General features: G+C 27.0%; 2 protein-coding genes across 7 annotated transcripts; both read right to left on the reverse strand.

Annotated features, from left to right (window-relative positions):
* Positions 1 to 1231: 1231 nt before the first annotated feature.
* On the reverse strand, positions 1232 to 11340 carry LOC113550568 (decaprenyl-diphosphate synthase subunit 2-like). 3 transcript variants are annotated; one of them, XM_026952495.1, is made up of 6 exons: positions 11206 to 11340; positions 7178 to 7612; positions 5116 to 5446; positions 4537 to 4878; positions 3458 to 3622; positions 1428 to 1583 (listed from the first exon to the last, which is right to left on the reverse strand). In XM_026952495.1, exons 2-6 carry the CDS (start codon positions 7498 to 7500, stop codon positions 1428 to 1430), a joined length of 1317 nt encoding a protein of 438 aa, XP_026808296.1. In that variant the 5' UTR covers positions 7501 to 7612; positions 11206 to 11340. The 3 variants fall into 3 exon arrangements, with proteins under 3 accessions (XP_026808297.1, XP_026808296.1, XP_026808295.1); XM_026952494.1 differs by lacking the exon at positions 11206 to 11340 and adding an exon at positions 7801 to 8058; XM_026952496.1 differs by lacking the exon at positions 11206 to 11340 and having other exon boundaries at positions 1232 to 1583; positions 7178 to 7500.
* An 862-nt stretch (positions 11341 to 12202) lies between these two features.
* On the reverse strand, positions 12203 to 20038 carry LOC113550567 (alpha-(1,6)-fucosyltransferase). 4 transcript variants are annotated; one of them, XM_026952492.1, is made up of 10 exons: positions 19839 to 20038; positions 18074 to 18298; positions 17395 to 17791; positions 17141 to 17327; positions 16817 to 17054; positions 16534 to 16710; positions 16318 to 16468; positions 15993 to 16253; positions 15842 to 15924; positions 12203 to 12368 (listed from the first exon to the last, which is right to left on the reverse strand). In XM_026952492.1, the coding sequence occupies exons 2-10, from the start codon at positions 18277 to 18279 to the stop codon at positions 12329 to 12331; spliced, it is 1740 nt and encodes a 579-aa protein (XP_026808293.1). In that variant the 5' UTR covers positions 18280 to 18298; positions 19839 to 20038; the 3' UTR covers positions 12203 to 12328. The 4 variants fall into 4 exon arrangements, with proteins under 4 accessions (XP_026808293.1, XP_026808292.1, XP_026808290.1 ...); XM_026952491.1 differs by having other exon boundaries at positions 19835 to 20038; XM_026952489.1 differs by lacking the exon at positions 19839 to 20038 and adding an exon at positions 19246 to 19495.
* Between the last annotated feature and the right edge of the window lie 2825 nt (positions 20039 to 22863).

The following is a 22863-nucleotide window of genomic DNA, read 5'->3' on the forward strand; positions in this document are numbered from 1 at the left end:
ACCTTGAACAACACGCATAACGAGTTCCAAATTACTTTAAGCAGTTTTCATTTAATATTATTTAATTTTTAGTTGTAAAACGATTACATAATTCCTGTCATAGATCATCATGTATGTCTATAAATCATTGGTGTTAAAGCCGGAAGAATAGATTAAACACTCAGCCAGTCAGCTGCATTTATTAGTGAAATCATTAGGACCTGTCCATTAGTCGTGTACCTACATTACAACGAATTAGTACTTATCTACTACTTCAACGTCTCTATACACTATGCATAGTATATAGGATGTTTGTTAACGTGTTTTAAGATGTTAACTATTTCGAAATTCTTAAACTATTATCTAATGCGTGGATATTATGGAATTAAATATTTATACTTCGTAGATAACTACAAAAATTAAAATTATATTATTTATTTTTTAATATTTTTAAAATAATTATTTCTTCCTATATTATAAATAATGCTGTATCTTGAAAACAAACAGTTTGTAAGTTTTAATCATTCTAAGTTTAAGGTAATGATGTTACATAATAATATTACATATTTTCATTGCGATGCAAATATAATAACTATATATAGGTAGGTATCTAATGTGGCTATGTGCTATATGTATGGATTATTAATTATTATACTATATATAATTACTCAGGTATTTACTTTTACTTTAACACAACAAAACTTACTATGAAATATATTATATTATTTGTCATCCCGACATCTGTGAACACGTTATAATTTTAAAAATTATTCGTTTCAATTAAACCTATATTAAAATTATTTTAAAAGTTTAAGTAAAGCTAAAAAATAATTTTTTTTACTTAAACTATTTTTAATGTATAAATAAAAACAAACAACCATATGGCTAATTTATTTAAAATTTAGATTTCAGACAAATAAGTTAGAAAAAATGTATTGCAATAAATGCGATGATGAGACATCATTGCAGTGATGCAAACACTGTGTACCAAAGTACAAAAGTACTAAGTACTATGGGTTGGTTAAAATATGCCTTATAAATATTTAATATGGATTTAGTTAATACACCAGTATCAACTAATTTAAATTAGAAAAGTAGAAAATTACTAAATTAATATAAGAATTCAAAATAAAATAATGCTTAGATGCCTCAGAAGTAATTTTAATAATCAATAGAATAGATAATATATTTTACAAACAAACAGATAATACAATACTTTAAATATATAACATTAATTTTAATTGTTTGTACATCTTCCTTAAGCAAATGCTAAAAATAATGGTAAAAATAATTATATACAAATAACATTCTATAAATTTCATAACTCAAAGTTAAATTTGTTCAGCTTGTATTTATATATGTATTATAAAGTTCACTATATAATTGTAGTTTTATTTTATAATATTGTTTACAGATTTTTACGAATTTTGAATAAGTTTTAAGATTTTTTATTTGCGGTCCATAGCAATAATTATGTTAGACAATGCTGTCCTGGCATCACTCTCTTCAAAAACGTTCAAAATTTCCATAGCTTTTTCCGAGTGTTCCTTTTGTAATTGTTTCGTGTAATTAATTCCCGGACCATTAATCACAACATTGTGCACCTATAATAGTTCAATATAATAAATTACACATTTTGATTGAAATACATAAATCAAAATACCTTGCCACATTGTAAATCATAAATTCTCATTAATTCTTAAATATATGGAACTATTGGAACTACAATGCTATATGAGATTATATGTAATAATAATGGCATTTTTTGGAAGAATACTCAAGTCTTAACTCCAAAGGTTATATTAAAATATGTAATAATAAGGATATGATTTTTCATGTTATTTTATATTTCTAAATTCTAACATGATTTAAACTCTATAGTTTATATGTTTGATTATACTTTTAATTAATAAAATAACCTTTAAAATATAAGCGTATAAATAGTTAAAGTAGGTAAAAAAAAAAATTGTAGCATGCGATATATTTGTTATACTTTAAAGTTTAAATAGTATACTTTATTCGTTCAAATCTATTTATATTTAAAATCAATACATATATATAAAACAAAACAAATAATAAATAAAACAAAATAAAATGTTTTATCTTTTATTATATCATTAAATTAAACACTTTTAAACGACTAACAAAAATAATATCAAACCGGTTGGAAATTGGTGTTTTAAAATTGTTTTCTTATATAGTATAATATACACTGTTATTTGCCCCCATTTGAAAATTAAAAAAAATATAAAAAGAAAACATTTGATCAAATTTTCCTTGATATAAACATACCTAAAATAATTATTAATAAACTAAAAATCTCTAAAAATATTTCATTAAAAAAAGTTAACTATAATGATATTTTTAAGGTTAGGTTTTAAGTTACACAATACATTTATACATATATAATTTTAACTATTTAACTATTCAATTTTTCAAAGTGCGTTAACTTCATTATTTGCAAACCTAATTTAACGCATATAAATTATAAATCAATATCTATTTTACTTATTTTCATTATAATAGGTAGTATGTAGTTTTAATAGATTTATATATTTTGTACTTATTATATTATACAAGTATTATATAGGCAACATAACTTACATTTGCGCCCAATTACAATTTGCTTAACATTATATCAAGGCATTTAGACAAATTGAGTAAGTAATCTTAAAGCAATATTTATTACCTATATTTTGTATTATGCTGAGATGAATATATTTTTTACATTATAAAAATTATTTTTTTTTATCATCATTGATAATATTTTATGAATTTATGATTATATATTTTTGTATGACTGTTTATCGTTATCTTTATCTATTATGTTAAATTATAATTTTATTTTCATCTTCACTAACTAAATAATAAATTCGTTTTTTTTTTTATTTTTTTTAATCTTAATTTTTAAAAGACTAGTATTTTATATTACTTAGTGTAGTTTTTGTTCTATTTATGTTATTAGTATTTTTGAAGATACTCAATCATTATAATCAATATATTTACTGTTTAATATAATATAAAGAATGATAGATATTAAAATATGGTTGATGGGTAATTATTTTGTTTTGTAATATTGATTATATATTTATATATAATTATGCTATGTAGTATATCCTGGTTAAATGTAAATTTTGTGTGATTATATAAGTTTATTCATATAATATTTGTTCGCCTATTTTACGTCTTCATTTTATTTAATAAAAAATGTAAGTAGGTACTTTACATTTTTACATGAAATAAATAATATTCAAATTATAATGAAAAAAAAATACATAACATGTTATTTGTTTACATTACATTAGTAGATATTACTATACTAGCATTAGTTAAAAATATAATTTGTATATATGAGTAGAGCACATGCCACCTAGCATATTGTTACATTGTTACATTTTTACTCCTATTATTTTGTTGTACTATAATATTTTTGTGTAAGGTTATATTCAATAAATTAGTAATATATGAAAAAATTTACTTTGACATAGTCGACATCTTGAATTGAATTAACGCCCTTGTCAATTTCTTTAAATAATGACGAATCATGTTCAAGGTGGAACATAACTGGTGCTGAGGTGAGGTTGAAAGACATTCCTAATAAGTACATTGAATCAGACAAAAAAGGCTCCAAATCTAAGTATGCCTAAAAATTATACACAAACTTATAATATACTATTAAGTAATAATTTATGTTATCTTATTTTAAAAGAGAGAAAAAAGGTAATCATGTAGTTATAGTGTTATTGTGAGTACGTTCTGTAATGTATGTGTTAACATAAATTACAAGCTAAGATAACATTAAAGAAAAAAAGGATGGGCAAGTGGGTATCACTCTGCTGTATTGTAGAGACTGAGAATAAGTTACTATAATGTTAAATTTGAATGCAATGACAGGTATCAAGATTTTTTGGAAAGCCAATTTTTTTTATAGGAATTTCAAAAAAAAAAAACTCAGAAAAATTGAAAATTTAATTTGTCTATAAATAGCTTAAAAAAAGTCAAAATATTTTGAAAATTAAATCGTAAATTAATAATGCTAATATAAACATTTGGTGAAAATGTCAAGTATTTATAACGATTCGTTTTTGAATTACAGCAAAATAAAAAAATCGATTTTGTCAAAAACTGATTATGCGTAAAAATTCCTGTTTTTTCGTTACTTTTATAGGGTTTTTTCCTAATGCTTTTGAAAACTGCTGGAAATGTTTTACTTTAGACCCCCCCTAAAGTAACAACTAGATGAATTTTCATTTTCAAATAGGGCCTGAAGTCAAAAATTAAAGCATTATTTCTAGTATTTCTATTCTAAAACGTGATCACACACACACACAAAAAAAATAATAATAATAATAAAACATACATCGTTGTAAAATTAATACATTCTTCACTCCGTTCAGAATTTAAAACTAACGAAATCGAACTTGAAGTGTTGAATGTAAATTGTTCGCTATACGTGTGATGGTTGTAAGACGAAATCAATTATAATAAATACGAGCGAGATATCCTCTCGACAGGACATTTCGGGTATTGGTCATTTTCAAGCCACAAGTAACTTACTTGCCAGGCTAGCGATAGATGTTTACCGAACAAAAAGCCCTGTTTTTGTAACTGCTCGCCGTGACCGGCTAATAGGAGCGCGCCTTGACAAGACTTTCCCAACAGGCTACCAGCTGACAGTACGTTCCGCCTTGTCCAGTCGTGCAGGGCGGGCGTAAGTGGCATGTCGCCCTGCAGTTGCTCGGACGATGATTGGAGCGGGTTGAACCGCAGCCCAGTCGAATCGTGATTTCGATCGAGCGGTTCGAATGGCGACGGTAATGGGTTGTTTTGCGAATCTCTGCGGCCAACAAACTCGGCTTCGGACAGGTCACGTAAGGCGCTGCTGATTAATTCCATGAGCTACAGGCGAAACAAAAGAAAAACAACTATTATAATTTATAATATAACATCAGTACCTATACGTTTTTACGCTGAAAACAAATAAAAAAATATACAGCTTAATGTGGTTTAATTTTTTTGTGTTAATTGTTAAGGTAAGTTTGTTCTTCTAGTTTTCTTGGTGAAGTGATCTAGAAACGGTTTCCACGACTTTGCACAGAAAAAATTAAACATATTTTTATTCACACAATTACTTACGTTTTGATTTTTGAGGATCGATAGTTGGTTAAAAGAGTTGGCCAAGAGATAGTCGCCGCTGAGCAAGCCAATCTTGTTGCCGAAACTCATATCATTGTGGCCGATAGGTTCCGAGAACATTTCCGGGTATATATTAATAAGACCATTATGCATCAGGTGGCTGGTGCGGATCATTTCTGCGATCTCAGCTAGCGCCCTCTGACTGCGCAAAACGCCCGAATTATCTTGGTCCGCTGAGCTGTCCATATTCATGTGACCGGCTGCTTTGGATACGAGTAACACGATCAGCCCCCAAGCTTGCATGGTATTCTGACCGTTGTATAACAAACCTCTGTGCGTGAGTATGACAATAAGAAGTAAGATATTATAATATTATATCAAAACTTATAAGAAAAAAAAAACAATATATTATAATATATTTATATATATTATATAGAAATAATTTAATTAAAAATAATATATGTTTATCAATTATAATTACTAAATTATAAACTACATAAAAAAGTTGAATTATTTATACAAAGTTATCTATTTAAGTGTCTACATTAATTATTTTAAAAATTCTAACTTTTTTAAAAATATTTCTTTTTCATAATTTGATGTCATTTTAAAACAAACTTTTGGAAAAAACTATATATTTATCATTATCAATAGTAAATTATCATCAATATTATTTTTAAGATTTCTCTTTTGAATTATAAAATACATTTTTAACTTAAAATTACAAAGCAGAATATTTTTTGAGTATTTCGATACTTACATAAAAATTGTGTTAGAAAATGAGCAAAATAGAGTGATACGCGGGTCTGTGTAAAATATTAGCTTTAGTACTCCATTTATCTAAATTTTAAATGCTTATAACTTGTAGCTAATAAATTACTTGTCCGATATTTTATTTTTATTGATTGAAATACTTCGAATAATATTCTGTTTAGGAATATAAAATTAAAAACGTATAGTGTTATTCAAAAAGTAATTAGTACTTGATACTTAAAAGTTATAACATTATAACGATGAGAATATTAAATATATATTTTTTTTTGAAATTATGTTTTAAAGTAATTTAAAATTACCTACCTAACTAAAATATTTTTAAATGAGTTAAAACTAAGAAATAGTAAGTGTAGACATTTAAATAAATTATTTGATATGAACAACATACGGCTGCAGTATGATTAATACTTGACAATTCAGATGGGTAATTTAGATAAAATCAATAGTTTAATATTGAGTGCTTTTAAAAATCGATTAGTGTTCAAAGTCCAAAAAAAGTATTTGCATCACTAATGATCAGTGATATTGCCGATATCGGCAGGAATCTACTTAATATACTGATAAGGTCGATAATTTCAACGGGTAAATAATTTAATTAAAATTTATATTAATAATATAATTGGAAGGTTAATTGTTCATCACACCGCATTATTCTTTCTACCTAATTATATGTAGCACTGGTTTTATAATCAATGTATGTAGGTAGTGGCGTAACTTCAAAATATCTCAATTACGCCACTAGCAGTAAAGTATACACAGTAGCAGGATAATTGACACGGGATTGCAAGTGGTTTCTTTTTTACGGTTTTTAGTACCTTTAGTATTTACTATTTATTATGATAGGTAGTTAAAAATTTAACAGTTTGTGGGTTGGTGGAATATTAGACTATAGCCTCTAAAAAATTCAAGTTTCCTAAGCTCTAGGGGAACGGTTCCCAACCTGGGGATAATTATCCCCCAAGGGGGTAAAAACACGATTTTTGAGGGGTAAAGGTTAAACTATTTATTTTTATTTTAAGTACTTATTATCTATTTAGTCATGTGTACTATACTGCAAGTAATGTAATTGTAATAACTCTTGTTTTCTTTGTTTGAAAATTTTAAATAAATTATAACTATAATACTATATTTTTTTACTCAACTTTTTTTGGGAAGGAAGGGTATTTGTTAATATCTAACCTGACATATGGGTAATAGTCTCAAAAAGGTTGGGAACCGCTGCTCTAGGGTATATCTGCAATATGCACGCAGGTGAAGTATGATGGCATCGCAGGGTTTTCACACTCACTTGACTGTTTCCAGGAGTGGATGGTTGGAGTTGACCATGCGGCGTAGGTGTAGCGCGATATTGGCTATCTCGTCACTGAACAGCCATCTGAGACTTAGGAATGACGACGGGTATCCGACGATCTTTTCGGCCTCGGACACCGCGCGGTCCCAGTCGGGTTTATGCAATCGATGGTTTCCGTTGAACTGTGTCGTCGTTGTTGCACTGACCACCGATGAAGAAGTGTAAAGTTGCCGCGGCTGTCTATCACCGGGATTACGGACACGGACGGCAGGCCCGTTTCGCAGTATCCGGATTGCCGTTGGTGACCGTCCAACCTTCATAGTCAGTTCACTTGCTGAAATCGATGGATATACTCGCTCGTCGATTTTTCTGATGTGTATAACTGCATGTGCAGTGTACTATAATACTTGGGTAACCAGAGAAAATCGTAGACTAAGAACAAATACATAAATTGTTAGATTTTGAAGAAACTTTTTTTATCAGATGTTCGATTAATTTATGTATTTTATAGATAGGTAAGTGGTATGCGATCACTGGTACATTACGATTTATATATTTTCTATGTGTGATGTTGTTAAACGAATTTTATACGAATTTGATTTGTTGAAATGATTATTTACCTTATATAACATAGTTGTAACGTTTTGATTATTTTTATAGTTTGTTGTGTTCTACTTCTCATAGCACTGTCGTTAGTCACTACGGGTCTTTAGCTTCTCTATGCTCGTTGATTTTTTTTTCAGTTATCTCGAAATAAATTAAATATTTATATGATTATAATTTTAGTCAAGATTATTTTGTTTCGCGTTACGTAAATATTCCATGAGTAATCATCTGAAAGATTATAGCTTTGACCTAAAGATTCATAAGCCAGTTTATCTTCAGATTTAATGATTTTTATTTTATCTATAATTTTCTTCGGTCAATTTAAATTGCTTTTATAGCATTGTTATTTGAAATAATAACATTATATTCTGAAACTTGAAGCTATAATATGCATTTAAGATGAATCATAAACACGAAATAAATCATATTAAAAATACGTTTCACGAGATATGATATGTCTTTGCATATATATACATATATATATATATTTATTATTTATTAATACCAACATATATCATATTTTTCTTAATTTATAATTTTTACTCATTTAATTAGATGATAAGACTGTATTATGATTTATGAATTATAAAAATATTAAATTTATACTAAAATTAGTAAGCAGTATGCCAATATAATATTGGTATTTTGAAAAAGCTTTTTTTTTTATTTCCTAACAGTTATCTAAAAAATTGAAAAACAGTAAAAAAACGATTTTAATGCGATTATTTACAATATTACTTTGAAATTAAAAGATATTCGTTTCAGTAAATATCTACCTAGTTTAGTAGTTCATTAAACTTCAGTGTATCATCATTATTTTATAAATTATGAATACAAATTTTAAAGTATTATTGATAAATTGGTTATTGTTAAGAGGACGTCGCACCCGCATGTGTTGTCTACGTCTTACTCACGTACGACATATACAAAACGCATTTACGAAGTCTGAGTAGACTCGCTCAATTTTAGTTTAATTTTAAATTTATACCTATTAGAAAAATTAAAAAATGACCATATTTCAGAGGGAAATATGATGAGTGTTTTCCATTATTCCCAATATAACGTTCATTATAATAGTTTAGAATTAGCAAAAATTTCAAAATTTTTAAATAACTTTTAACTTTTTAAAATTTTAATTTAAAAAAAAACTCAGCGTCTTACCCTCCAAAATATTATCTTCTTTTAATTTATAATAGGTATATTTTTTCTTGAACCAAAATTCTACTCAAACCGACTTCGTAAATGCGTTTTGTCTATATCGTAGGTGTGTAAGACAAAGACGTACAGGGACATACGGGTGCAACATCCTCTTAAGTCATCAATAACGAATAAATTGTATTTAATATATATGTTTAAACAAAATATTATTATGATGTTAAATTTAATTGGTCCTGCGTTTTAATATAGAGATAGTGAACTACTGAGCTGTTATTATTATTATGTCACTTAAAATTTGTTGTCGATATTATTATCGTATAATTGTTTTATACTAATAAACAATTTAATCAACACTGACGTAAGTACTATGAATTGTTTTAGCATAAGATGTTTAACTCAGGATCATAAACTGTAATAATATTGTTCTAAGGGTGTTGTATGAAATCGTTTAAAAAATGTGTTATGTGATATTACATGCGTACAGAGTGGTTGCATCGTCTCTTTACCGCAGCGAAAAAGTATATATGAAAAAAATACGAGAAAACACGGCATAGTGGTCCATCCTATATTACAGTGAAGTTATACGGATCCAAATGTACACCTAATTGGATCCGAAAAATAACAATTAATTTAGAAAAAATAATAATTCGCACACTAGCACACAACAATAAAATCGCAATTGCATGATTACCTACATTATAGGTTTGGGTGTAACCTACTATATCTATGCTTAGTATAATATCGTTCTAAATTCTAATTTAATATGTACCTATTACTTATGATATATATTATATGTATTTTACCTCGGGACCAGAGGTAATGATCAACAGAGACGGGCGGAGGCATTCGTACCAAGACGTTAGAGGTGAAATTCTTGGATCGTCTCATCGAGACGAACTAACGCAAAAGCATATGTCAAGTACGTTTTCGTATAATCAGGAACGAAAGTTAGAGATTTGAAGGCGATCAGATACCGCCCTAGTTTTAACTGTAAACGACCTGGCGGGCAGCTTCTGGGAAACCGAAGCTTTTTGGTTCCGGGGTAGTATAATGGCAAAGTTGAAGCTTAAAGGAATCGACGGATGGACACTATCAGAGTGGAGCTTGTGGCTTAATTTAATTCAACACGGGAAACCTCACCAGGCCTGGACACATGAAAAGATTGACAGATTGAGAGCCGTTTCTTGATTCGGTGGGTGGTGCGATGCATAATCGTTCTTAGTTGGTGTAATTATAATTATAATCTGGATTGTGTAATTCCAGTCAATCAAGATTTAAAATTTGTTTATTTTTATCAGCCCTTAACACATGACTGGCCCCAGCCACTATCAAAATAAATTTTGTAGACCCTTTTTAAAGTGATTTGTTTTATATTTTTTTAATTTGTGCAAGTGTGTACATGGAAACCTTTTGGAGATGTAAAAATATATAGATTTTATCTTCAGAGGATGGTTTCTGTTAGAAAATGGGATCAAGTTGATACTTTAAGGTCCCGAGGTATCAAAAATATCTATATCTATTTTTAAAAATAAGATAAAAAAAAATCGGGAATTATAATTATGACTTAATAAACATGAAAATGTAACATACAATTATTTTTCATAAGTTATTCTTGTTTAAAAATATCAAAAGCAGAATAAAGTCACATTATTTTTTTATAAATGTATTTTAGGAACTTTGTTAATCTCAAAAATTTTCAAATTATAACATGACAGACAATTTAATTTTAGTATTTAATGTTTGAAAACGTTATAGGTACAAGATTAATTCTCATACTATTTTATTTACTGGAAATAAGAAAAAAATTTAGTATTAAGCCACATAAGATTTTAATTTTGAATTTTTACATTGGATATTCAAACACATAACAATCTTAGTTATTTTTTTGTAATTCAACAAAATATTTGTTGAGACATGACATTTTTGTAATATTTAGATTAGTTTTATGCTAGTTAAAGATACCATATTACCATGCACGATGGCACGATGCACCTTTCATACCACTCTATGGTATTGAATTAAATCATAATAATAACTACCTACTTTTGGTAATAACTAATAATATTTTATAAAATATTATGCTAATTGCTTTTTTTTGCAAATGTTAATTCAACTTACTTTATTACTACTAGAAAAATAGATTACTATTTACTCATAAAGCAATATAAATTTATTAAGATATAAATATAAGCCAATTAAAAAATTGTTATAAATGATTTATTATTGAATTCTTATTTAATATATCCATTACAGTGACTTACTCAATGTCCGATGATAAGATTCTATTGACACTGCGATATACTGGCTACCATTCAGCAAAGCAACATATTTTTGTTTTATGTACCTCATCAATGGTGTTTTAGTTATTTTATTTTCACAAAAATCTTCCAAAATTTTAAGTTCAGGTTTACAATTTAGACCTAGTAATAATAAGATTCTAAAATTGATCCAATGAAATTTAAATTTGCACTGAATCTGATAAAAAAACAAATACAAATAAAATGATATTATTGTAAGCATGGATTTTTTATATTTTTATATTATTTTTTAATCTACTTAAATCAGTGATAACTAATATTTTTTATTTAGAGGTACAAGAAAAAACGTTTTCATGGCAGGCTGAGTTTAAAATTTTTCCTAAGACTTAATAGAATATTAGGTAAGTATAAACATTTTAAACATAATATTTAAACACATTTTACTATAAATTTTAAACATAGCTAAACATCAAATTTTTTATTACTTGATCCTATTAAAAATTATATGTATTTATTTAATACTTTAGCAGGTAGGTTAATAAAATATTATTTCAGGCTGTAATTGGTTATCACTGATTTATATTATGAAAAATTTGCATCATTCTACAGTATGCATATGGTTTTGACTCAGGTTAAGCTTAGCTTACGTTAAGAACAATAATGTATGATTTAATATTATAATAATTAGTAATATAATTTATGTAATGTTTTTGGTCAAAATAAACTCAGCATTCTACACTATTAGTAGAAAAATACATATTTAATAATACTTACCTTAATATGAATTAATTATAAAATATTTTTAGAAAGAGAAGTTAACATACCATCTTCATTTAGAATCATTTTTTTTGTATGCAATTGAATTCCAATTTAACACATCTACTAATATGGCCTACTCAATGTCAAGGAACACTCAAAACCTACTATATAGCTCTCATTCTTCTCTGGTTATTTTTAAATCCAAAATTGAAATGTAAATACTTATTTTGAGTTTTGAGACTAATTTCTTCATCAGTTTCCTTAGAATTCCCTTAACTTAATTGTAGCTTTCTTCATGGGTAAATAGATATTATATGGGAATACCTAATCTGGTTATAATTAAATTAAGTATTTTTATTATACAAGATTATACTTGTGATTTGCAACACTGAATTGTAATAAGCAAACTGAAAATAAGAATACAATAGAGCATTAAAAATAAATGTATGTAAGACATGAAAAACAACATTAATACAATGTTATACATGTAATATAAACAATTTCTTTATAATAATACATAAAATACTATTATAGTTTAAAAAAGTAGTATTGATCAGTAAACGTTTATACAATCACAATAATAGAAAGTAAAATCAATTATATCATAATCGATTCTTTTTTGACACAAAATATTATAGTATAAATAATAGTATAAGAGAAATTATTTGTTCGAGAATGATAAAATTAAGAGATCAGATGTATACAATTTTAAATATTCATAAATATTACAAATACTACAGTTTCAGTAAGATCAGAAAATACAATTTTAAATAAATTTATCACATAATGCGATGTATGTTCATAGACTGATATTTTAATTATTAAATGGGTAGAAGATAACTTAAAGAAAATAAAGACGTATTTATAAAAAATTATTGCAATATTTCAAGCAAAGAATTATCAACCACCCATTTTAGTTACAAATAAAAACACATCAATTATATAAATAAAAAATATCTATATCAATTAATTTTTAGAATAAACTAGGAGTATAAAGATAAATTATTATTGAACATGAAACATAATATGATCATACAGTCAATAATATCAATAATAAGCTTTTATTTTTAATTTAAACACAATTTCCTAAAAAAATTGTGTTATACCTGAATATCTTTACCAAAGTTCATATTTTCTCAGTTTCCTAAATCAGATTGAATTTTTCAAAACAAATAAATATAGTAAACTAAAAACAATGAACTTCGGCTAATATAATATAAAAATAACAGTACAATCTTAAAAAAAAAAAATATATATATGACATGTTCAAAAATCAGAGCTTGTATGTTTGCATTTAAAATAGTATGAAATATACTAAAAAACTATGATGTCTAAAAGTTGTTGTTACAATAATTATTTAGGCAATAATACAATAGAGTAATCTAATTTTTATTTTACCATTTTTTAGTTTACGGGAAAATTATACAAATTAAATGTGCAAAAATAATAAAATTGCAATAATTTAAGAACATTCCTTGCCTCAGATTAATATTTTTCTTATTAGTACAAGATTACACAATCCACAATTTAGTGTATTTTATTGAATTTTCATTATAGATGTATGTTTCTTATAATAATTTTTAAATTATGAAATACAGTTTCTTATATTAAGGACGAAAAGTGTTTGGGGACCACAGGTTGAATCATACTTATGTAACAGACATTATTTACTACAAAATGGACAATCCACAAGTAGTAATTGATTGAAAAATAATATCTAAAGCTGTACATTTAAGTAATTTTTATGAACTCATTAAAAATAACTAACTTTAACATAAAAACCAATCAACTTAGAAAAAATATTAAATTATGGAATTTTTAAAATTTCTTAGTTAGAAGTTAGGGGAAAATAATAATTTTAGTTAGAAGTTACTTTTTTTTTTATAATTTAAATATTTGTTTCTTAAAATGTAAAGTATTATTTTTAATTAATAATTAGGTATTATTTATTTATAGCAATAGCTGTGGTTTAAACTAGATCTTAATCTTACAAGAAATATGGGGATTGATAAGAAATATATATATTTTAACAAAATACTAGATATTAATTATTATTTAGTTGGCACTTGGCAGTTTTATATTTTACAGAACATTATGATTTTTATTATAGCAAAATAACTACAGAAATAATTAGTTATTTTTTGTTTTTAATGCGTTAGATTATATTACTTTAAGTATTTAATTCAACTCGTTAAGTTAGAAAGTTATTATGAATTAAAACCAACTAGTTAAGTCTGATAGTTACTTTCAAAATAATTTTTAACTTAACTTAACTTTCTCATTAGATAGTGATTAGTTTTGATAACACCATATCTTATATATAGTAGATAATAAAATAAAGTATATAAATTGTATTCTACCTTTTCACATTTTTCAAAAACAACACGAGTACTCATGAACTAAAAATATAATCAGGTACTCATAAGCAAATCAGAAATTATTCAACAATTGTTTAATAGTTTAATTAAATTATTATAACACTTTGTCAATAATTAATAATATTATAGCATAATAAATAAATAATATTAATCGACATTTAATAAAACCATTTGGTAACATTAATTTATGCACTTTTATTGTACTTGCACCAACATACAAACTCTGTTTAAAAACATTGACATTTGGCAAATATTGTTTTTATAATTTAAACGTATTCTTTCATAAAAAATTGTATAATAAACTATACACAAATACAAAATAATGTAGAAATCAGTAGTTTTTCTAAAATAATACTTGGATAAGATATTTAAGATTAAAAATAAGACAAACAAGCTGCTAATATATTTTAATTTGAAACTTGAGTACTAATAAATTTTGCTTCAAAATAATATAACATACATAAAATAAAATAAACAAATTAACAACAAAAGAAAAGAAAAACTATATTAAGTTGTCTCAACGTATTGGTCATGGTAAATTGTGTAGGCACTTCAGTGTATGCTACTCTACCATCAATTTAGGGTGATATGTTATTTATAAGGGTTAATGAGTCACTAACAATGATAAATTTTGTCAAAATAGTTTTAATAGATTGGTAACCATTCAAATATTATAGTAAACTATTAAGCACTCTTGTTCTTTACTACAATTTTACTATTGCGATCTGTAAGTCTAAGAACTAATTTTTGCTCAACTTTATCTATTAAGACATTTCTTAAACTAAAACTTTAAATATTGAATTGTTACACTGAATTCTAAAATATTTCAATAATAATCAATAACGGAACTCAAAACAAATGAGATCAGTATTTATAGAAAAATAGGTTAGTCAAATATTGGATTATATCAAATGGAGTTGAATATCTTCTATGGCTATAAAATAACTGGTTACAAAAAAAAAATGTGTTTAATAGTTTTGTTATTGGTTACTTTAGATATAGACTACTAAAATAAATTAACATTTATTTTTATATGAATTCCAAAAATTTGTAGTAATTTATGAAATAAATATTAAATATGTCATGGATTATTTTTCTAACAGTTTGTCAGGGGAAAATAGCATATGACCATAATAATTTGTTGGTAGATAGCATAACAATATAAGTGCCATTTTAAGTAGCATATAAGGACTAGTTGATACAGTAGAGAGTACAAAATAATTAATATTTAATACCTATTAAATCAAGAAGTGATCACAGAAAAATTGAAATTAATTTAACTGTAATACAGTTATATAACATTTAGTTTAACTTAATTGCATTAAAATTATTTGTACCTAATTTAATAATTAAAAATGTTTTAACATTTTAAAATTATTCTATAATATGTATATTTTATAGTTATTTATCTGGTAGAATATAATTGTCCAAGCTTTAGGCTATATGAGCACATAACTGTTATCTATTTGTATAAGTCTATATTTTATCAGTATAGTAGTTACCTTTTTTGTTCTTGTAATTCGTTAATACTTAATGTTACATCTGGATAACTGGCAAAAGACGCGGTTTCAATTTTTGGGGACACCTGAAGCGAGAAGTTTATTTTAATATTTAAATAATATTTTTGAACAATTGTTATTATATAGAGCAAACCTTAAATGTAGGATATAAGCCACTTTCTTTTGTTCTTAAATTTGTTCCTTTTGAATAACCATCCCAATGATTACCAGCAACAGCAATCTCATCGCCAACTAGCAAATTCATTTCATGTGGTCCATTTGCCTTATGAGGTAATACGGCTACATGAAGCCTGCGTTTTTGACCACCGTAATAATATATGTCGTCTAAAGATGTATACAGAGTTGATGCATCAGGATGGAGACTGTTCATTATTTCATAGGCTACTCGACATACCTGTAAATTATAGAAATATAATTAAAAATCAATTTAAAAAAAATATCTCTACTCTATTCATTACCTGTGATGAAAAAGTACATACTAAGTAGTCACTAAGAGACAAAAAATGTATGTCAGTTATGATACCACTTAGCGATTGATCAGAATAGCGTTTGCTGATTGATGCAGTTTTAGAAATGTCTTCATCACCAACTATTTCATACTCGGGATACCTAGAGTATATAAAAATTAATTATGCAGATAATTATTTACACATACATTTTAGTATTGAACACACTTGCGTTTAGCTTCAGAAAATAACTTTGGTTCATCTGTAGCTAAATAAACTCTTTTTTTATCAACTTTATCAGTTAGTTCTTTATATTTGTAATACTGTTCAACATGAACCATATATTCATCTAGTTTATGGAATGCAGCTTCAGTACCAACTTTATCAGTTCTTCTAATATGTACTCTATACAAAAAATTTATGTTCATAATACAGACAACTATAATACATAAGTATATAATAATAATTAACATTAAAAAAAAAAAAATAAACAATTTATATAAACAATTACCCAACAATTGGTTTTTGGAATTTAACTTTTTTGGCATATTCATCTAGTTTATTACTAGTAGCTGGTTGTGGTCGGAGCATATACTTAAGAAATTGGCCTATCCACCAAACTACAGGATCTCCATGTAATACATTCAATCTTGGGGCTAAGTCTTCAGGTAATGCAAGAGGAAGGAAAGGAGGTCTTGGGTTGATTGAATCAATTATAGGTAGAGTAATAACTTGAGTATTACGATGACCTAAAATATATGATTAAGATATTTTAAGTTAACAGAAAATTCAAGGATACAAATGTATAATAATTATAATTATAATTATTAATTACCTGGCCACCGATTAGTTGTTTCTCCATTTGGTAAAAGACACGTATCACTCAATGGTAAGAATACATCTTGCCATCCTCCTTTGGAATACCTCCAACCTTTAGATCTCAAAATTAATGTTCTTTCTGTCGCATATGCAACAATAAAACAATAAACGACATGATGCAGTTGACAACCATATCCACAGCCCTATACACATGATATAAATTATTAACTTTCATAAAAAAAAAAAAATGAAGAACTTAAAATGTCAAACCTTGTTTAAATCACAAACTAGTTTTCTTGCTTTGGTACAATCTGGAGGGTTTTGTAGATGTTTTAATCTTTTTTGAACTAAATTACTTAAATTTTCAGATTCCTGTTGTCTCCATACGGCATGACCATCAACATCAGCTAAACTTGTTACATCTTTTAATAAAGATCTATAGTGTTCGCCAATGATATCTTTTATTTTTGAAATGTGTTCTACTTTGACACCATCACCTTCTTTGACTAATGATTGTAATTCAGAGTTAACATAGTACCAAAGTTCTTTAGTATTAGAAAATATACGGCGACGTGAAAGTTCATATTCTTCAGGTGGACCATTTAGTCCACCGCCTTTAGAATTTTGGAAATAAGACAAAAGAATTTTCTTATTATCTATTCTTGGGCTATAAAAAAAAAAAAATTAAAGTTAATTTTTGAAGATAGCATGCTGAATTTGAAAAAAAATAGTTAAACTATAAATAAGTATATTCAATTATATATCGTAAAATATTACTATAACTATTGGCAATAGTTCAAATGAAACTTAAATAAATTTACTAAAATATAGAAAACAAAAATAAAACAGTATCAATATTTCTTATTACATTTAAGGTTTAAAAATTTTACACAAATTATGCAAGCACATTTTTAAAATTTTTGTTTAATATTATGAAAATAGTTAATACTTGTAATTTAAATCCAATACTAAAGCATTGAGCTCAGCGTTGCTTTTATGTAATTTATCAAGTTCTCGAAGAGCTCTGGCCAGTCTTTGAGATGAATCTGTATCGTTTGTATCTTGTTGCCTAACAAGCTTAACAGTCACCAAAAGAAACGCTACCCATGAAAATGCTAAAAACGCCAAAATGCGCAGCCATCCCTGCTGTCTCATGTTTTAATGATTACTGATTCTGCAAAATATACAATAAAAAAAAAACTAAGAGTTAAAATGTATTTGTTGATAATATATAGTAGTAAACATGAAGATGTTTTTAATATTATTATCTCTATAATAATAAATTTATAATAATCACTTAAATAAAATGAAAAAAAAGCTTATAGATATTATATAAAACAAACAAATTTTAAACATTCTGTGATATACTTAATGATTATATTAAACTGGTTAATAATATTTTGGTGAAATGTATGTTATAGATAGTTAGAATAACAAAAAAAAACATCCACAAATACTTGATACTTAATAAATATGTACCTATGTATACAAAAAAATATAGTTATGTAGTGGTAACTGTAATCAACATTTTCAGAAATTTAAGACAATATGGACATAATATTTTTCAACTTGTGAAGCCCTTATTAAGCTTATTGTAGGTAATATTATTGAATAAAAATAAATAATTTTGATATCATAATAATAATATGGATAAAATACCTACATATTTATTTATAGATGTTAACTAGAATCTAACAGTGGAAGTATTTTAAAAGTTTTGTACAAATATTTAAGCAAGTGTTTATGATTAGGAATAAAGTTTAGAATTTATAAACTATATGAATAGGTATTATAAAAAATAAGAAAGGAGTATACCATCGTCTTACTTTATAAATCAGTCACACTATGGATTTCTGACAAACATCAATAATTTATACCTTCATTTGAATGATATAATTTATTCGAATATTAATTAAAGACATGTCTAATATTATTAATTCATATTTAATTAAGCTAAATATGGAACATGATATACAATGAAAATTTTAAAATATGCACGGAACTTCTATTAACACTGTCTAACGGGTCGTTTGACTACCATCATTCGTGCCCAAATGAACACAAACCTTATGCCAACTCGTTGCCTACAGTTGAGTGAGAAGAAATATCCGTTCATTTTACCTGGACGATCATCACCATGTAGACAAACGGGAGATGTCACGCGACCGTCGTCCGCGGAACTGTTGACAAGTCTTCATCGGAAGACTCGAGCAAAAAATCCGAGAAAACAGAGACTTGGATCGGACAGGACCCTCGACAGTCTCGACGATACACTTATACTTAAATTATAAATCGTTTTTCGTCAACGGACGACGATCGGGCGGCCGGCGTTCAGGTCACTGCAGTTCCAACTAGCCAGTAGCGACTATTTTTTTCACTATGTATTATCTCGGGGGGCGCGCTTGCGTTATCAGTTTCTCGCGTTATCACCCCATAGAGTGTTGTCGTCGTAGATAATAATAAAGGACTAGGAAAACGGAGCCGACCATCGCCTGACGGCAGGAATGGCGATGATTGTACATTTATAAAATAATGTATTGTCGGCACTGACCGCCCGCGTCTTTTAATTTTTTTATAACCCGACGGGCGACTGGTAATAATAAAAATACAAATGTAAAACAATTAAAACTATTGGACTTGTCATATTGACGAAAAGCTTCATGCCAATCGGTTGCCAATTAATAAAATATATCAATTATCGGGTACGTACCTACCTATATTTACGCGATTATCTTGTCGTCGTCGTTATTTTGTCGCAAAACGAAATAAATTTGATTCGATACGTAGACATATCATTTGTGCAGTCTTGCGGGACGTTAAATGATAATAATAATATTAATATTTAATATAACAATATTTGCTGCAGTGCATTGTTGTAATGATGTGTACACGTGTAGTATGAACTACGAAAACGAGTTTAATAATTGACTCACTAAGGACGTCATCATGGTCGGTCGTCTCTGCGTCGGTTCGTCCATTTAATATACCTACTACATAATATATTATTCATTGGAGCTACAGCCACGATAAACCGCGACCGTAATTGTCGAGGCGGCCGGGCGCGGAGGTAATTATATTATATTATATTATAATATAATAATACTAACAACGCACCGTTGAAATCAAACGAAATGAAAACCCCACAAAATAGTACAATGGCACCGGATGCGTTCGTAAAAAACCGTATCGCGATCGTCGAATATATTATAATATCAAAATATGTATATTGCGTATCTCACGCGTTGATAACTACCTAGTTCCTACCGACTGGTATAATAGTTCAGCATTGTAATTATAGAGGTTGCGAGTTAAGGGGCGCGCGGGGGGGGGTCGAGGATTCGTGAGTATAGGTGAGGTATACGTTTTTCAAACGCGCGGGGTACTTCGAAAAAACGTTTTGTTTCGCTTGTGTTTGGGTATGACTAATAAGTAGTGTTATTACTCATTATCCCGTCGTACTCAAATAATTAAGACGACTCTATAATAGTCTATAGTCACTATCGTTATAGTATTATTGTTTATTATTCATATATTTCATTCACATATCATATTATTTTTCTTACACCTATAGCTATAGGTTTTTGGGTTTATTGTTCAATAGATTGATAATAAAATTATAAATACTTTACCAACCTATAGGTAGAGTATGGCGATATTATTTAATTTGACTACTATAATAGGTAGGCACTCACATATAGAACATAGATATACCATACATACAGCGATCAAGGGGAAGGGGTTTGATACCTATACCCCTCCCATCAATAGCGGTTATGCCACTGGTATATGGCGGTAACTTATCTATACCGTGCGTGACCGTGCCGTTGTCCTCGAATCAATCTCGTGTATATCTATACGAGAATAATACCAATCATCTATATATGTTATAATGTTATTAGATGATGCGATTATTTATTGTTGCGTTTGTATTGTTTCTTTTACGAAAAACGGACGTAGCTACCAAAATATGTATTATTAATTATTATTATATTATGGATGTGCACTGGCTAAAAAACCTGTCGAAACGAATTAAAAAGAAAATTGGTTTTCAAAATAACGATTTCGTCAACTGATAATACATTATACTGAATATTTAAATCGGTGTGTGGTTTTTTCCTGTTTGTAAAATATTCAAATGGGTGTAATGTCGAGATTGCATCAAGGTTATATATAATATATGAATCATATGTGGTTATCATCATAATAATATATCTGTCATGATTAGAGGTTGGATTTATACTCTTTTAAAATCCTTTAAAATTTAAACATGATGTTTTATGTCACTAAAATGCAAAATATTCTTTTAATATTTTGTAAAAAAAAAAAAAATATTTAAATTTATCAGTTCAAATTAATTGTATTTTTTTATAATAACAATTAATTGGTGCATAAATAGGTACATAAAAATAAAAATATTATTCTATTCTTGAATATTTTCTAACGTATTAAGTATTCTCTAACCCTAAAATATGTTTTTTTATGAAAAATAAAATTGTTAATGAATTATGTGTTTCACGAATCGTAAATATATCTTATTCCCATTTAAGGCGGCTTTTAAGTTTTAATGGCTATTATTTAAGCCTTAAGGGGAAAAATTTAGGCAATTTCTTATCTTGTCGTCACCACCCGTGATCTTTGTATTGGTCGTACATGATTATTAGTGTGAATGTGGTTCGATATATGTACCGTCACTTCCGCCTCACTAGACTACACTAGAAACAAATATGTAAAATTCTAAAAATCCTACCTCTAGTCATAATAAATTATATTATGATATAACATTTGCTATATTATATACACAGTTTTGGTAGAAGATGAGTGGAAATAAGTTATATTCTTCTCTAGATCACGGAATCTCGTCAATTACAATATTATTAACACAACGAATCGCCTTTTAAATCTTTAATATAAAGTATTTAGGAATCATATTACTATTATATCAGTAATTTCCAGGTTTAACATAAATTATATTAGTTATACAAATTCTTGGATTCTTACGGACATTAATAATTTAAATTCAATACAATGTTTTGTATAACCCTTTATTCCGCTTTTGTACGATCTACTTTAGATTATAACTCGATAATATGGTCATATTGTACTCATATCTTCAGATTCAAATAAAATTAACTGGACGGGTTTATAAACAGTTACTAAGTTATGTAGGTTTCATATCAAACATTTATTACCCTTATGCCGGATCGCATGAAAAAATGATTAATTAATTTATTGGTTCAATAAATTTTAATGGACCAATCACGACCCACCAAATCATGTTTTAGGGACCATTAACTCACTATCGATTAAATAAATGTTTAATGATTGTTCATACAACCTGACATCAGTATTATTATGGACCTGTCATTAGAAGTTCTAAATTTCAGTTATCTTGGGTATAAGCGGCTATGGGCATATTAAAACTTTTTAGTAAAACTACTGCATCTAAAGATTGATTTACCTTCGTTCCCGTTGTTATTAGTTATAAATTATAACGGTTTAAGTAACGAGTAACTAACTTTATATATTATTTTATATTTTGTAATATATGTAAAAGTCGATTGGAGTTTATATCTATAAATAAATAAATATGATAGTTTATCAAAAAAAATGTAAATATCTTCAAACATTGAAAATCCTTGAAAATATATACCTGTATACAAAATAGTAGATAATATAATAATTATAATACGTATCATATTATGTTAATAAAAGATGACAGACGATATTTTAGAAATGCTT

The sequence above is a fragment of the Rhopalosiphum maidis genome, chromosome 1 (genome assembly GCF_003676215.2).
Source record: "Rhopalosiphum maidis isolate BTI-1 chromosome 1, ASM367621v3, whole genome shotgun sequence".
Taxonomy (NCBI): Eukaryota; Metazoa; Arthropoda; class Insecta; order Hemiptera; family Aphididae; genus Rhopalosiphum; species Rhopalosiphum maidis.

What these genes read in the sequence shown, in the direction of transcription:
- LOC113550568 (XM_026952496.1), bottom strand. Translation starts at nt 7,500, where the DNA reads ATGAAGGTTGGACGGTCACCAACGGCAATCCGGATACTGCGAAACGGG. An exon ending in CGATCCTCAAAAATCAAAAC is followed by an intron (nt 4,879 to 5,115) that starts GTAAGTAATTGT and finishes TTTCGCCTGTAG; the next exon opens with CTCATGGAATTAATCAGCAG. An exon ending in AAGATGTCGACTATGTCAAA is followed by an intron (nt 1,584 to 3,457) that starts GTAAATTTTTTC and finishes GAACTATTATAG; the next exon opens with GTGCACAATGTTGTGATTAA.
- LOC113550567 (XM_026952492.1), bottom strand. Translation starts at nt 18,279, where the DNA reads ATGAGACAGCAGGGATGGCTGCGCATTTTGGCGTTTTTAGCATTTTCA. An exon ending in GTATTGGATTTAAATTACAA is followed by an intron (nt 17,792 to 18,073) that starts GTATTAACTATT and finishes TTTTTTTTATAG; the next exon opens with CCCAAGAATAGATAATAAGA. An exon ending in TTTTCTGAAGCTAAACGCAA is followed by an intron (nt 16,469 to 16,533) that starts GTGTGTTCAATA and finishes TATATACTCTAG; the next exon opens with GTATCCCGAGTATGAAATAG.